Source organism: Callospermophilus lateralis, unplaced genomic scaffold (assembly GCF_048772815.1).
Source record: "Callospermophilus lateralis isolate mCalLat2 unplaced genomic scaffold, mCalLat2.hap1 Scaffold_127, whole genome shotgun sequence".
Lineage (NCBI taxonomy): Eukaryota > Metazoa > Chordata > Mammalia > Rodentia > Sciuridae > Callospermophilus > Callospermophilus lateralis.
This window is the reverse complement of record NW_027512450.1, coordinates 592,027-607,287: the sequence shown is the minus strand read 5'-3', so window position 1 is coordinate 607,287 and position 15,261 is coordinate 592,027. Positions and strand designations below refer to the sequence as shown.

At 37.4% G+C, this 15,261-nt stretch overlaps 1 protein-coding gene across 1 annotated transcript in view; it reads right to left on the bottom strand.

Annotated features, from left to right (window-relative positions):
- LOC143387302 (NBAS subunit of NRZ tethering complex-like) overlaps window positions 1–13,912 on the bottom strand; it is a 254,702-nt gene extending 240,790 nt beyond the window's left edge. Inside the window, 7 exon segments of the mRNA XM_077108062.1 lie at window positions 3,372–3,415; window positions 6,919–6,949; window positions 6,952–6,965; window positions 7,279–7,356; window positions 10,171–10,207; window positions 11,572–11,623; window positions 13,796–13,912. Coding sequence (XP_076964177.1) covers window positions 3,372–3,415; window positions 6,919–6,949; window positions 6,952–6,965; window positions 7,279–7,356; window positions 10,171–10,207; window positions 11,572–11,623; window positions 13,796–13,912 — 373 coding nt within the window.
- Window positions 13,913–15,261: the final 1,349 nt, after the last annotated feature.

The following is a 15,261-nucleotide window of genomic DNA, read 5'->3' as shown; positions in this document are numbered from 1 at the left end:
TAATTGAGATACCAGCACAAACAAGTACCAGAGAAACAAGAGGTATAAATGGTGAAGGTGGCTTCCCAAAAGAGCTGATGCTTGACCCAACGTATACAAAGCCGATATATAGTGCAAGGAACCACCTTGCACAAAAAGCACAACGGGAATGGAAAACTTGACATGCAAACTCTACAACATAGAACACAAGGCAGAGGACTCACAGAAGACAGGCCGATTGTGAAGGGTCTTACATCCTCAATTAGGAAATATGAATTGTATTCCACAGCCAAATCAAACAATTGATATTTTAGGTAGAATCATAGTAACAGTAGTTTAGTATCTCCTAAGTACTTATGCATCAGGCATTGAAAGAATTTTCATATTCTTTTGTTTTCTCCACAACTCAATCCATAAAATTATGTGAACATTACAGATAAGACTGAGGTTCACAGAATGTGTCAGCTTTCCATCACTGACAAAATAATGAGAATTTATGAGAAAAGATTTAGAGTCATGGTTTCAGAGGTTTCATCCATGGTCACTTGGCCCCGTTACTTTGGGCCTCTTGTGAGGCAGAACATCATAGTGGGGAGCATGTAGGTGATAGAGCCAAGCCGCTCACCTCATGGAAGCCAAGCAGCGAAATAAAGGGACCCAATATCCCCTACTCAGGCACACCCCCAATTATCTAATTCCCTCCCACTAGAGCCCACCTCTTCAAGGAACAGTGCCTCCCAATAGGCTGATGACCAAACCTCGACTATGTAACTTTGGGGGACATTTAAGTTCCAAATCACATCAGAGAGGTAAAGTTACTTGACAAAGTTACATATATAGGAGGTAGTACAGCCAAACATAATAACTGATAGAATCCTGCTTTTAAAATGATCAGTTTGAGGCTAAGAGCTCAATGGTAGAGGGCCTGCTTAGCTTGCAAACAGCCCTGGATTTGCTCCCCCAGCAACCCCCAAGGGGAAGGGGCGGGAAAAAAAAAAAATCACCTTGTCAAGGAGTGTAGAGTGTGAATTAAGAGAAGGGCACAGAGAAGGAAACCCACCAGCCAAGTGTTGCAAGAAACCGAGTAAGGTGTTAAGAACCTGAACCAGGACTGATAAAGGGCAGAAATGGGAGACGAGAACTAATTCACCAGATCCCAGGGCTCTGTAAAGCCCAATTCTCCACTGCAGCACTTAGTACAATGTCAATGAAGTATCTGTCCTCTTCTCTCTTCCCTGATAGACTAAACTCAAATCTAGGAACCTATATCATAATCTCCATTTACACATTTAGTACCCAAGACAGTGCCTGGCACATAGAACTATGTGTCAAAGGAGGAAGAAAAAAAATTTCTAGTTTTCTGGCTTGGGCAACCTAAGGATAATGGTACTACTGACCATCCAGGGAATAGAGGAGGAAAAAAACAGATTATAAGAGGAGATACACATTTATATAAATATGTAGGAAGTGTTACATTTGCTACTATTACAACATACACTATGTATAAAAATAACTCCATAGAAACACTTTAACCACCAATATATGTGAAATTGCATTAGAATGATAACTGACATACTAATAGAATTTCAGTTTATGGGAATTCAGGGTTTTTTTTTTTAATATTTGATCTTTAATTTCCTGAACACACTAGGTGGCCGAGAAGGACAAAAGTAAGAAAACAGGACCTACACTACCAGTGGTACATTTGACAACAGCTGAACACCACTATTCCCACATGTAGGGGAATCCTCTATTAGCACCACTGTATAGCTTCCAAAACCATTTATGTTTCCCTCCTCATTCTTCCACTGTCAAAGACTCTTCGTATCCTAATATTGTTTTAACATAAAATATACGTACTATTTTCTTTCAAGTAAATGAGAAAATGCATGTAAAATACTACATAGCCTGGCAAACAGTAAGACCATGTTTGTCATGAACAAGATGATTGATTATCAGTTCCTACAGGTATGGCACTATTAAACTGACACTAGATCTGACAAGGACCACAGGTCCTCTAAAACATAGTAAAGGATGCATTTACCTAATCAATTATTTTCCTAGTAATGTTTCCTCTGCCTTTTCATGCACTGCTTCTGCAAACTAAAATCCAAACCACTATCTCCATCTTCTGCTGACCTCTCATTCTCATGTATGTGTTTGCAAGTTGGCTTTATTTTTTAAATTTTTACTGATGCATTATAATTATACATAATAGGATTTTCATTATGCCATATTTGTACATGCACATAATTTGATCAATGTCATTACCCAGTATCTTCCCTATCTCCTCCTTCTCCCTCCTCCTAGTCTGCTTCCTCTATTTCAATTAATGCATTATAGTTACATATATAAGCAGGATTCACTGGTATATTCGTGCATGGACTTAGCATAATTTGGTAGATTTGTTCCCCAGTACTTCCTTGTGTCCTCCCCTCTTCCTTCCTTCTACTGCTCTCCCTTCTATTTTCATGAGATTCCTCCACCTACCCTCCCCCCAACCCCCAACTTTCTTTTATTTTCTGTTTTTCTCTAGCTCCCACCTGTGAGAAAACATTCAACCCTGGACTTTGAGTCAGGCTTTTTCCACTTTGCAATCTGTTCTCCAGTTCCATCTATTTTCCTGCAAGTGCCATGATTTCATTCTTATGGTTAAATATTGTATACATACAAGATGGAATTTTATTCATTTTATTTATCCATCAACAGGCACCTAGGCTGGTTCCATAACTTGGCTATTATGAATTATAACTTGGTTATTATGAATTGGATGGCTATAAATGTTGGAAAGTATGTATCACTAATATACTGATTTTAATTCTTTGATAAATACCAAGAAATGGAATAGATTGATAATATGATGGTTTCTTTCCTTTAACTGAGGAATCTCATACTGCTCTTTCTAAAGTGGTTTTATTAACCTGAACTGACTTCTTAAAATTTATTTCCAAAAATCACTCACTTATTTCACACCCATTAAAAACTCACTGTAAACCATTTCCTTACTAGATTCATCTGTTTCTAGTTAAATATTTGATTGCTTCACAGAGGACTATACCTTCTTGCTAAAACACTTGATGCACATAAATTGTATTCAGTTAATTTTTGCTGAATGTTTCTAAGAATGATTAAGTCAGACTTTTTTCTTTTTACTAGTCTGTATCTGACCAACTCTTGCCATAAATGTTTCTTCAGTGATCCAAAATAAAAAGCTACACTTAAATACTTTAAGTCAGTTTAGTGACAGTTTAAATTTCAAATTCTTCTAAAACACATCTTAAAGCAAAATATTTAAGACATATACACAATTACAATTTTAATTATTTCAATAGTTATAATAATCTACAAATTGTAGATTTAAAATTTTCATTTTATATCTTGTAAATTCTTACCTTGGCATTTCCCAATAATGGAGGTAAAGTCATCTTTGGCTGATCTGTAAAATGTGCAAAGATCAAGTTTTATCCTTAAATACTACTGTGTAAGTCTAAAATACTAGATCTTATACACATCTATATTCAACACTGAATCACTCCTTTCACAGAGTCTCATATGAGGCATAACACTTTCATTAGACAGTATTTTCTTCCAACCTTCTTATGAAATCAGAAACAAATACAATGATATAGCACAATGAGTTTAAGCATGCTCTTTTAATATGATAGAAAAATCTAGCCCCCATTCCCAAAGGTTCCGATTCATTAGATCAGGGCTGAGCAAGGTGGTGCACACTTATAATCCCAGCTACACAGGAGGATGAGGCAGGACGATGGCAAATTTGAGACCAGCCTGAACAATTGAGACCCTGACTCAAAATAAAAAGTGCTGGGAGTATAGATTGTAGTAGAGTGTACAGCACACTCCAGGCCCCAAGTTCAATCTGTACAGCCAAGGGGGGCGGGGGGAATGCATATATATAGGATGGGACCCAACAATACCTTTTAAAGTTTCACAGGTTGATCCTAGTTAAGAATCACTACTTTCTTTCGTACTACAAATTTTCATCATGAAAGAAAGTCTAATTTTAATAAATCGAATAGACCAAACAAGTCACCATATTTAAACCAGTGACACATTTAAATCTGTGATCTTGAAATAGAGTACTATAATTATAAAATATGTTCAGAAGTAAGGCTAAATCTAGAAAATTTACTAAAAATCACTCGAAACTTTCATATCTTTAGCATCTGACCCAATTCCACTTCTACAAAGTTATCTCTGGGAATAACTACAGATATATACAAGTGTTGAGAAAATTAATGCAGTCTAATTATAAAATAAAAATACACCCAGAAGATTAAATTTTACTATGTACATGCATGAAATATTATGCAATTACATAAATGTCAACATCTTTCCATATCACTTATTTCTTAATAGCCTTTTAAAATTAATATCAAGAATAAAAATTAAGTTTACATATTGCAGATGCAATTCATGAGTCACTATAAAACAGAAATATACAATATTATTCCACTAAACAAATACAAATAGAAAAGGTTCAAAGGATATACAACAAAATAGTAATAGACAATTTTGGCTAATAGAGTAGGTAATTTGTAGTTCTTTCTACTTAACTGTATTTTCTACTATCTTTAATATAATCACTAACAGTTGCTATTTTTGCTGGGGAAGAAAAGACAGGAAGATATAATTTTTTTTTAAACCTTAATAGAACTTATTCACCTAAAATAGTTAAGCAAATCCTGGGGATGAGAGAATTTATATGCTTTTTTCCTGTAAGCATTCTTTATTTTAATGTGTTCTGTTGTGTTCTGATAGTTTCCAATTACTGCAGAGTCAGTCTATATGCTCCTATATTTAGTCAACAAAAGTAAATGAATGCCAACTGAGCAATGCAAGGCATAGGTGGCTATGCCCTATAATGCCTTCTCAGCCCAATTCCCCTATTCCACTTGCAAACACCCCGTGCTTATTCACCTAACTATTAATCCCTAGGTATGTATATTGAAATACAAGCTGGGAAAAACATAGGAGTCTCCTGCAAGGAGCACATAACTGGAGCTAAACACTCCAAATCCCATCTGTCCCAAATTCCTGGTAAATGGAACACACTGAAGTGCAAAGCACTAGTCTAATAATGGAGAAACATACAAGCATTCTTGGCTAAGCATGACATAAGTGAAACGTAATATAGGTTTGTGGCTAAGAGCATAAACAGTGAAACAAAGCCTACTGCAAATCCTTGGGGAGGTTATTCAACTATAGCATGCCCACTTTATTATAGAAAATAGAAAATAATAGGGAAAATAGCAATAACTACAGCCTCACAAGGGATTCTACCAAGATTAAATGAGTAAACATGCATAAAGCATTTGATTGTGCCCACTATTAGCATCTTATTAAAAACAGAAAAAAGTTATATCATAGGTTCCTAAAGGATAGATGATTAACCAATATATGGGATGAGGAGACTAATAAAGGGTATATTATCAAAGGCTTCCTAGTGGAGTTAACTTTTCACCATGTAAGTCTCAAGACATAATACATTACAAAACATTTTCAAATTATCTTTTCATCCATGAGATCATTGGTCAAATGGTCCCTTCCCAAGCTTATTATCTATCTTGACCACACACATGCACACCCAGACTAACACCTAAAATCATTTCATTGTTTTCCTTTCATGGAAAAGTGGAAATAAGTCTGGCCTACTTATTTTTGAGTCACTATGAGCAAGCAAATTTCTCTAAAAAAACATTCTTGCAACGAATGGAATATGAGGTGCTAGCCCATTCCTATGAACAATTTAAATTCAAACACTGTGCTGATTTGATGCTTAGTGATGCTGTCAAAAAAAGGAATCACAGGCATGGTGGCACACGCTTGCAATCCTACTGGGCAGGGAAGCCAAGGTAGGAGGATTCCAGGTTCAAAGCCAGCCTCAACTTATCGAGGCCCTCAGCAACTTTGTGAGACCCCATCTCAAAATAAACAAAGGGCTGAGGATATAGCTCAATGGCTAAGCACACTTGAATTCAATCCCTGGTACAAACACCACTCGCACACACCTGCCCATAAAGTCGCATCAAGTTAAAGAATTTATTTTTGAATGGCTGTCATCACTGTCCATTACTATTGATGGTTTTTAGAAGGGATAAGAAAGCCTTCCCAGTTGAAGCCAATGCCCAGGTGGGGACAGATCTTCTGTTTTCTATCCCTACCCCCTAAATTTGAAGAGTCCAGTTCTGCCTGAATACATGAAAGAAAGAAAAAACTGATAACTTAATGATCATTAATATCACTTTTCTTAATGAAGCAGCAGGAAAATCCTGACTAGCATCTAGACCTAAACATCTTGAAAAGTTTTGTTTTCTTTCCAAGAACCAAGAAAGAATTAGGGCTTTCCTAGGAAAAAAAGTAACCCTCAGTTCTAGAGTTGCCACACATTTAATTTGCTGCTGCAAATTTCCCAAAGAACTAGTTTTTCTGAATTAGTTGTTGTAATTCTTTTACAATTAATGTAATATTTTAAAATAAAATACCAAGAAAACCCAACTTAAAGAACTCTTTTTCATTGTCAAGTAATGTGTAACCTTGGTCTTTCACAAACCCAAATTCAATCTACAGCTTGTGCCAGCAGAACAAAGCTGTCCCCACTCTGACACCTTCCTGAGCATCTCCGATAGAGCAGTAACTAGTCAAACAAGGGTGATTTCCAGAGTCTAGAAAATGAGACATTTACTGTGAATGTAAAACTCAGGAGACAGAGTGGCCTGGGGAAGTCAAAATATGAGTAAACTACTTAGAAAGCATCACTCATAAGTTGGCATTCGATACTTCACAAAATTAGGTGACTTAATAGTAAAGTCCTTATGAATATTCCTCACTTAAGAAGACTAAAAATCTTAGCTCTTATTTCACAAGTAAAATTTTACTCAAAGGAAAATTTTACATATGAATAATATTAACAATTACCTTATCTCTACACACTGATCTTGAACAGCGCCAAAAGCTTTCCATTGCTTTCATGAAAGAAAAAAAATAATATGAATATTTGTCACAGCCTTCAACACAGATGGAATTATTTTAACTTAAATCATTATTTTTCCTATAATTATTCATCTTTTGACCTTACAATGAGTACCTAGGTACAAAAGCAGAGAAAATTATTCCATACAGCTTGAATTAACGTTTAAATAATACTGATCATAGGTCACAATAAATTTATATATCATAAAAATCAAGAATGAAAGCATAGAACCCTAAAACTAATGTCAACAATGAAATTTGAGAGCTAATCCAGATATAAAAACATGTAAATTTTACACATCTTACCTTGCAAGTACCAAATGCCAGTTTATCTGTTTATTAACCAATCGAACCAGTCCATCAGGGAGCAAAAAGGGTACAGGGCTGAAACCACAACACATCAGTTACTTAAAATCAAATCTAGATAATTAGTACACAGGTTTTTACAAAGAATTTTTTTCCATTAGAACATAAAATTAGAATATCAACACAAAACCAGAAGTTGCTAATTGATACCTGAAACTTGACTATATTTTATATACATATATATTTCTCTATTTCCAGAAAACATGGTGTGTGTTCAAAGATACAGATCTCACCCTTTCCAGGAAAAATATATCTAGAATACCAATAAAAGAGCAGAGTGTGTGAGTGAGTTTATGCCAAATCCTTTCTGCTGCGACAACCCAGAAATTCTGGCTCAACAAAAACAAACTCCAAGATAGAGTTACATTCACTGTAGAAAGATAAATTTCCAAGTAGTAACAATGAAAAGATACCTGAAAGCTAGAACTGGTCAAGGGAAAAAGATGAGAACCCAAAACAGGATTTGCTATACAGAATAGGAAACAAGCAACTAGATCAGAGAGGACAGGAGTTAGAAGAGAGATGCACAGTGCTCAAGTGTATGTTCCAACAATGAAAGAATAAGGGCCCAGAAACTAATGATTCTCTTCTGCCTGGAACTCTAGTCTGTGGAAAACAAGTATGAAATCTATCAAAAACCAAAAGCCCCAAGCTGGGGCTAGAACTCCGTGGTAGAGCTCTTGCCTAGCATGTGCAAGTCCTGGGCTTGATCACCACCATCAAAAAAATTTAATAAGTTTAATAAAAGTTCAAGTCTACATTAAGTGCAAGATCAGACTACAATTTCACTATACTCATATGATACAGAAATCCCCAAGCATAAGTTCACTATAAAACCATTCACAGAAGAAACTATCCACAACCAATGAATTAAACAAATGAGGGATACCTGAAGAAATCAAGACAATAGAAAATTTCTGCTGAAACATTAAGTTTTAGAGAAAAATGATTGTTGTGTTATTAAAATGTTGAACTAAAAAAACTGCAGGAAAAACAAGGAAATCAGAAAATACAAAATCGTATTTTTAGACTAGAATATATTTTTGGTGTTATTTATGCTCATTTTTAATATAAAGACAGGAAATATACATGAAATGTGAATATGAACACCATCTACACAGGATGATTTTCTCTTGGAGGGACAGAAAAGGAAAGACATGGGTAAGGACTTGAAATATGACATCTTATATAGAGCAAAAGGAATATCTGAAATATGGCAGAGTAGCAACAACTGCTTTAATTCAAATGTAGATACAAATCAAACATGTTTATTATATCGTATAGAATTCTCAGTATTTTTAATATTTTTAAATTAAATGGAAAAAATTTTTAAAGAAAGCTATACTTTTAATATTAGCTCCCAAACCTTCAGGTTTAATGATCATAAGCTCAAGAGCACTAATTAAAATATAATCTTTGAAAACAACATAAAAACTTCATAATGCATTCACAACCTATATTATGATCAACATGGCTGGTATGGTTTAGACATGAGGTGTCCCTCAAAAGCTCATGTGTAAGAATACAAGAAAGTTGAGAGATTAGATTAAGGTTCTCATAATTTGATAATCTCATCAGTACATTAATCCACTTAACTGCATTAACTGGCTGGTAACTGTAGGCAGGTAAGGTGTGGCTGGAGGTGGTGGGTCTCTGGGGGGTTATCTTTGGGGTATGTATTTTGTGAGCCCAGTTTAGTCAATCTGCTTCCTGGTACCATGTCCTGAGCACTTTCCTCTGCCATATTTTTTCTCCATGATGTCCTGCCTTACCTTGGGCACTGAAGAATGAAGTCTGCTATCTATGGATTAAAACCTCTGAAACTGAGCTGCAAATTAAATTTTTCCTCTTTAGTTGTTCTCATCTTTTAGACATAGCAGCAAAAAAGCTGACTCAAACATTGGCCAGTTTAAGGAAAAGGACTTTCCATGAGAAAAGGAGACAGATACCTACTGATGGCTGATCTAAAGGTAAGGTAATCACATAAGGACTGCATCAGAGTGAACTTTGAGTCCTCAAAAAATGCAATCAGCAATGTGAGTAGACATTTCCTGCCTACTCTGTCCAGGGTGTTCAGGATACCTTCATATTCTCCCGTTTACCTACTATTCCTTCCTCCTCACTCATCTCTACCCTATCATATTCCACATGCTCAAAGAAACAAATAAAAAAAACCTATAAAAATTTGCTTGTATATATACATATAGATGTGCCCTCGCATGCACACACACCCCAATCCATAGAGTGCTTAAAAAGAAAAAAACCTGGAGGAAGTCCTAGAGAAGAGCAAAGGTCTCTTATGCGAGTATATTATCTCTGGAGCTTTCAAGATGAGGAAAAGGCAATCTGTAATAAGTAATTCTATAAACAAGTTCCACATATTTCTAGAAGTAGAATTACATCCTTTGAGATTACTTCTTCATTCCTTTTTAAGTTAAAAATTAACACTACATCAGAAGAATTAAAGAGTACACAAGAATTGAAACCTAAAGAACAATCTGATATATAGCAACTGAATATTAACACGGGAGAGTGGATCTAACAGTAACTTTTTAAAGATATGCAAGCCACACATCCACCCTGTGTGTTCAAGATAATGCTGAGGACACACAGATGAAGCAAAAGTAATGAGATTCTTAATGACTAAGGAAACAAAAATTACAAGTCTATCCTCACAATTTATGCCAAAATATTAGAAATGTATACTTTTTAAAATTGGTCACCTTAATGTCAGCATTAAGGTCATAATCTGGAGTTTATTTATTAAAATTTAAATCAGATAATGTACGTATTTGATGTCCATACTGTTTCTCTGAAGAACTGAAGTCTCACCTGTACCAGATGTATTGGCGTAAAAATAGTAAATGATCTGGAATAAAAAAAGCCAAATATAAGTTAATTGCCCTTTAATAATCATTTTCAAATTAGGTTTACAGGTGACAAGTCTAAAAGGTACTATAGTCTGAGTCATCACAAAATATTGAGAACATAATTCTTAAGATGAAAATAACCTAATATACAGTTTTAATAGAATTTAATGGGAACAAATATGATTCAAGTTTGTGTATTATTCAAGACTTCAAAATACTACCTAACAAAAAAAAAAGTGGTAAGAAATAAAATCTAAGAAGCTTCAATGAAACCATGACTAGAAGTCATAGAAATTGACCTTTAAAATCAAGTAAACCATTTGTATAAAAATTAAACCAAAGACACCAATTCACACTTTCTTTATAACAAAGAAATACTAAGATGAGGAAGCCAGGGCGGCGGGGGGCGGGGGAAGTTCTAATACAGTACTACATGATTTATATGATTTTTAAAATACCTATGTGTGGTATATACATGTATGAATGTGTATGCAGCTAGGTGTATGCAGCTAGGTGTGTATCAATAGAAAAAAGTCTGAAGCTAAGATTATCTCTGAGTTGTATAGAAAAAAGTATTCTAATTTGTGATTACCTGTATTTTCTAAATTTTCTACAATAAATTTTTACTGTTGTACATGTTTTCTAAAATTTCAAAGCATATGAGATAATGAAAATTCAATGTTACAGCTCATTGTATAAGATAAAATTATAGTTTCAACCATTCAACACTTTTGAAACTGAATCTTCTTATAAGGAGCCCAAACCTCCCAAAAATAAAAATGGACTTTGGAGGCAGAATGATCACATTAAGAAAAACAAGCAAATTTCCTCAGCTGAAAACAAAGGAATAAAAGCACCTCCCCACTACTCTGGTAAAAGGACTGTTATTTAATGAAAGTCTCACAGTCCACTCAATAAGGATAGCACTCAATTCTTTTTCAGACTCTTATTAGCTCACATGTAAAGGCTGTCAGTAGTGGGTGGCATGAACAGATATTTTTGACCAGTTATATCTGAATCATTTTTAAGGTAGTTTTCCAGCCTTTTCCCCTTCAACATCCATAGTCTCTCCAAGACTCACACCAGGTTGGATTTCTTCATTCCTTATAGAATACATCCGCAATAGTTAGAACTAGGGTACACCCTCACCCTACACTGCATTAAAGACATAAGTGTGGAAATACATGTATATGCATCTGCACATAAAGATAAACTCATAACATGTATGTCACTTCCATCATCTTCCACATCAATAGTCTAAAGAACACATTTTAAAACACCCAAGCTTTCTAAAATAGCAGTTGTAAATGAAATAGGGGGAAATTAACTATTACATATAGGAAAATAAATGAGCTATATTTACCTCTGATTGCTTTTGTGATAAACGATGCTCCATGCTTTCGGTTACCTCTAGGCTACAATTTGAAAAACAAATTCTTACATTTGAGAGTGTTACAGTAATACCTGTACAACTTGTCAACTTATACTTAACTAATGCTCAGAATTAAGAATATTCAAAACCTAGAGATTGACAGAAAAGTATTATCAGGACTGGGTACAGTTGGAATAAAGGTGAGCCTGGCAGTAATAAGCACATGTCAACCTGAATCTTGCACAAGAGCACAAGAACTGAGGCTGCAAACTTTCCAAATAAAAACAAATTGAAGACAAGAGAAATCAAGGGCAAAGAATGTGGCTGCTGGTTCAGGATGTGGGTGGGCCGCAGAAACCTAAAATAAGGTTTGCTTATAGGAAAAGTGATCATATGGATTAGTAAACTCATCCCTTAAGGCAAATTCATTGAATATCTCCTCTATGTCCATAAAGGCAATGCTACTAACAAAACAGACATAACTGCTATATTGAATTCCATTCTGTAAGTATAAACTGAACACTACTGAATGCTCATTAAACAGGTATTATATGTGAGTAATATGCACTGAAGGGCTGTCAAGAAAATGTGAAGACAACATTAAGTGCAGATAATGTTTTTTAAGAATATATAAACATTTGACTCAACACAGGTGATCTTCAAGACACAATTTGGCCCCACAGAGATGGATCAATCTGATGCAGTGGCCCTTTAAGAGCCACTGGTTCAGCTGCTGACATCAACAGAATCCAAAAAAAAAGGGCAGCAAAGCGCTTCTAAAGTTTCAATATAAGTTGCTGCTGTGCTTATTTTTCTAAATCAACTTATAATTATTCTGAACACTACTGTAATTAACCATCAGTATTAAGGAGTAGAAACAGCCTGTAGAACGCAAAAGGTAGCCTACCTGTTAGGCTAGCTGTGTAACCTACAAAGTACTTATGTTATTCAGAACAAATGGAAACATACCGGAAAAACTATCTGCAGAATTTTTCCTCCCTACAAAATGCATTAAGCAGAAACTGCAGTAAGACTGTTATAGAGAAAAGCTATACACTTTATAGGAAGGTGAGCTGTACAATAAGGCAACACTCAGAAAAGACATGGTAAAACCGAGTTCATATGAACTACATTTTCCTTAATGATCCTGTTAGACTTGGAGGAAGCAGCAAGCTCCAACACTGATAGGCAGTTAGATCCTTGAAGTATCTGAGATCCTTGAAGTATCTGTTGAGTTAGGTTCGGTAGCACAAGCCTATGATCCCTGCCACTCAGGCTGAGGCAGGATTGCAAGTTTGAGGACAGCCTCAGCAACTTGGTAAGAATGTTTCAAAATAAAAATAATGATTGAGAATTTACCTCCTTGGTAGAGCACCCCTGTGTTCAATCCCCAGTCCCCCTCCTCCCAAAACGTGCTGAATAAACCCGAGTCTGGATCTTCACCCTATGCATGGGAGGTCCTGCCTGGGAAACAACTGATAACCCCAGGATCCAGTTCATAAGCCACCAACCAACATAGAACTCCTTTCCTAGCAGGGCTCCCAAACCACGTCAGTTGCTCTCCTCTCCTCACTGCCTTGGCATGGCACGAAAACCGCTACGCAGAACATACAGCACCAGCTTAGGGGAAAGTTCACCGGGTTATCACCCCTCTAGACTGCAAGTCCCAGGAGAGCGTATTATCATCTGCGTCCCCAGCTCCTCGCTAGGACGCGGAATACAAAACACGGACACGGTTTTACTAAATGCTTGTTTACTGGAAAAAAAAAAAAAACTAGCGCGATTCACCCCACGTGGGGGGAAAGGGCGAGATCCCGCGACCACCCCCGGGGGCCCCAGAAATAGAGCCTCTAGCGACCTGGGAAACTCTCCTGCCGCAGACAAGGCAGCCCAGACCCGGCCTCGCCAGTCCGCGGGAAGGGACCCCCGAGAGTCCGGACAGGAAGACCCCCAGTCCCTCTCCGCGACCTCCCTTCTTGAAAAAGAAGAGTGACAGCGACTAGAGATCAGGTGCACGGCCATCGCGCGCCGTCCCGCACAGATACCCGGAGTCCAAGCCCAGGAGGAATTCGAGACCCCCGCGGGCGCCAGGTGGACCGCACACGCCGCCCACCCGCACCCGCTCCTCTCCGCTACGTGGCTCGGGCGACGTGGCTCTGCCTGCCAAGCGCCCGCGCTGCACCGGCCGCCGCCGCTGTACAGGGGCCGGGCTCACCTGTACTTCTGTCTCGGGTGGCCACTCGGTGTTGACCAACAAGTCATAGAGGATCGTCTCCTCCTCGCCCTCTGAAGTGCCGGGACTCAAAGCCAGCACGGACTCGGGGGCCGCCATGTTCGCCCCGGACTGAGCAGCCGAGGAAGTGGCGCTACGGCGTCCCACGCTGGACAAGCTTCCCCGGCTGCGGCCGCTTTTAATTCTCCGGGATGAAGAGGTAGGAAAGTGAAATGAACTAGCCACCAAAAGAAAATGCTGTTAGGTATGACAATGGCCATTGAGTTTGGAGTAGGACTTGGGTCCTGATCCCCTCGTTATTTCTGCGTGAGAAGAGCCAAGCCATTGAATCTTTCCTGTAAAACTGAAAAGCTTCTGTAAGAAAAAAAAAATAAAAAGTAAAAAGCTTCTAAAAAAAAAAAAGTACTTTCGAATTGCCGGTGATGGAACCCACGGTTTTTAAGTGGGTAAACGCCAAAACAAAAATTACCTGAATCAAAACGTTGAGCTAAAGATAGGCATCAGAAGCTTAAGAAAAGTAGTGAGGGTCAGAGGGTTTGCAGGAACTTCCTGGAGCAGGCGGTGGTCGCCCTGGGTCTTTATAGGTAAATTTGAATCCCGCAGAGGTGGTCTGAGGGAGGCACTTCAATTAGTGAGAAATGGAATGAGCAAAGAAAAAAGAGCAGACAGACTGAACAAAACTTGAGAAAGGGTGTGAAAACCATCAGTGATTTAATAGCAAACTGAGGACCAGACTCGTTTGTATACTCAACAAGTACCTCCACGTAGAAACGCCTGTACTGTAAGCAAAACCTATTTTAATTTGAACGAATATGCAGTGCAGGAAGTATCAGCACTGTCACATTCAAAACAAGCACAACTTCCCAAGATCTCTTGAGGATTACATTGTATAAAGTCTATCAAGATAGATTAGGCAGTGATGCAATTAAAATCCACTACCAGAAAGCCTCTAATGGCTCCCATTTCGTTTGAAGTTAAATGAGCTCAAAGCCCTATGTCATCTACCTGGCTTCCCTTAGTTTCATACCTCATCTGTTGCCCTCACTACCTTCAAGCTCACCGACTTTGCCGTTTCAGAGTCACCAGACACAATCTTCCTAGGCTGCTCCCACTGGTTGGAGGTTTACTATCTGCTATTTGCCTGACTCTCATTGCCCTCAAGTTTTTGTTCAAATGTCACCTTCTTTCTGAAGTCTACACCGACTGCTCATTTTTAATTTTGTAATCCCCTTCCCAACTCCACCTGTCCAGATCCCCTACTTTGCCAGCTCTATTTTTTTCTCCTTAACACTTGGCATTATCTGAAGTGCTCTGCAGTTTATCAGGGTTGTGTATTATCTATCCCCATTCTTTAAAGTGGAAGCTCTGCCATGGCACAGTGCTCCATATATATATATGTAGCAGGGATGTGTATTGAATCTGTTTAATATATATACACACATATATAC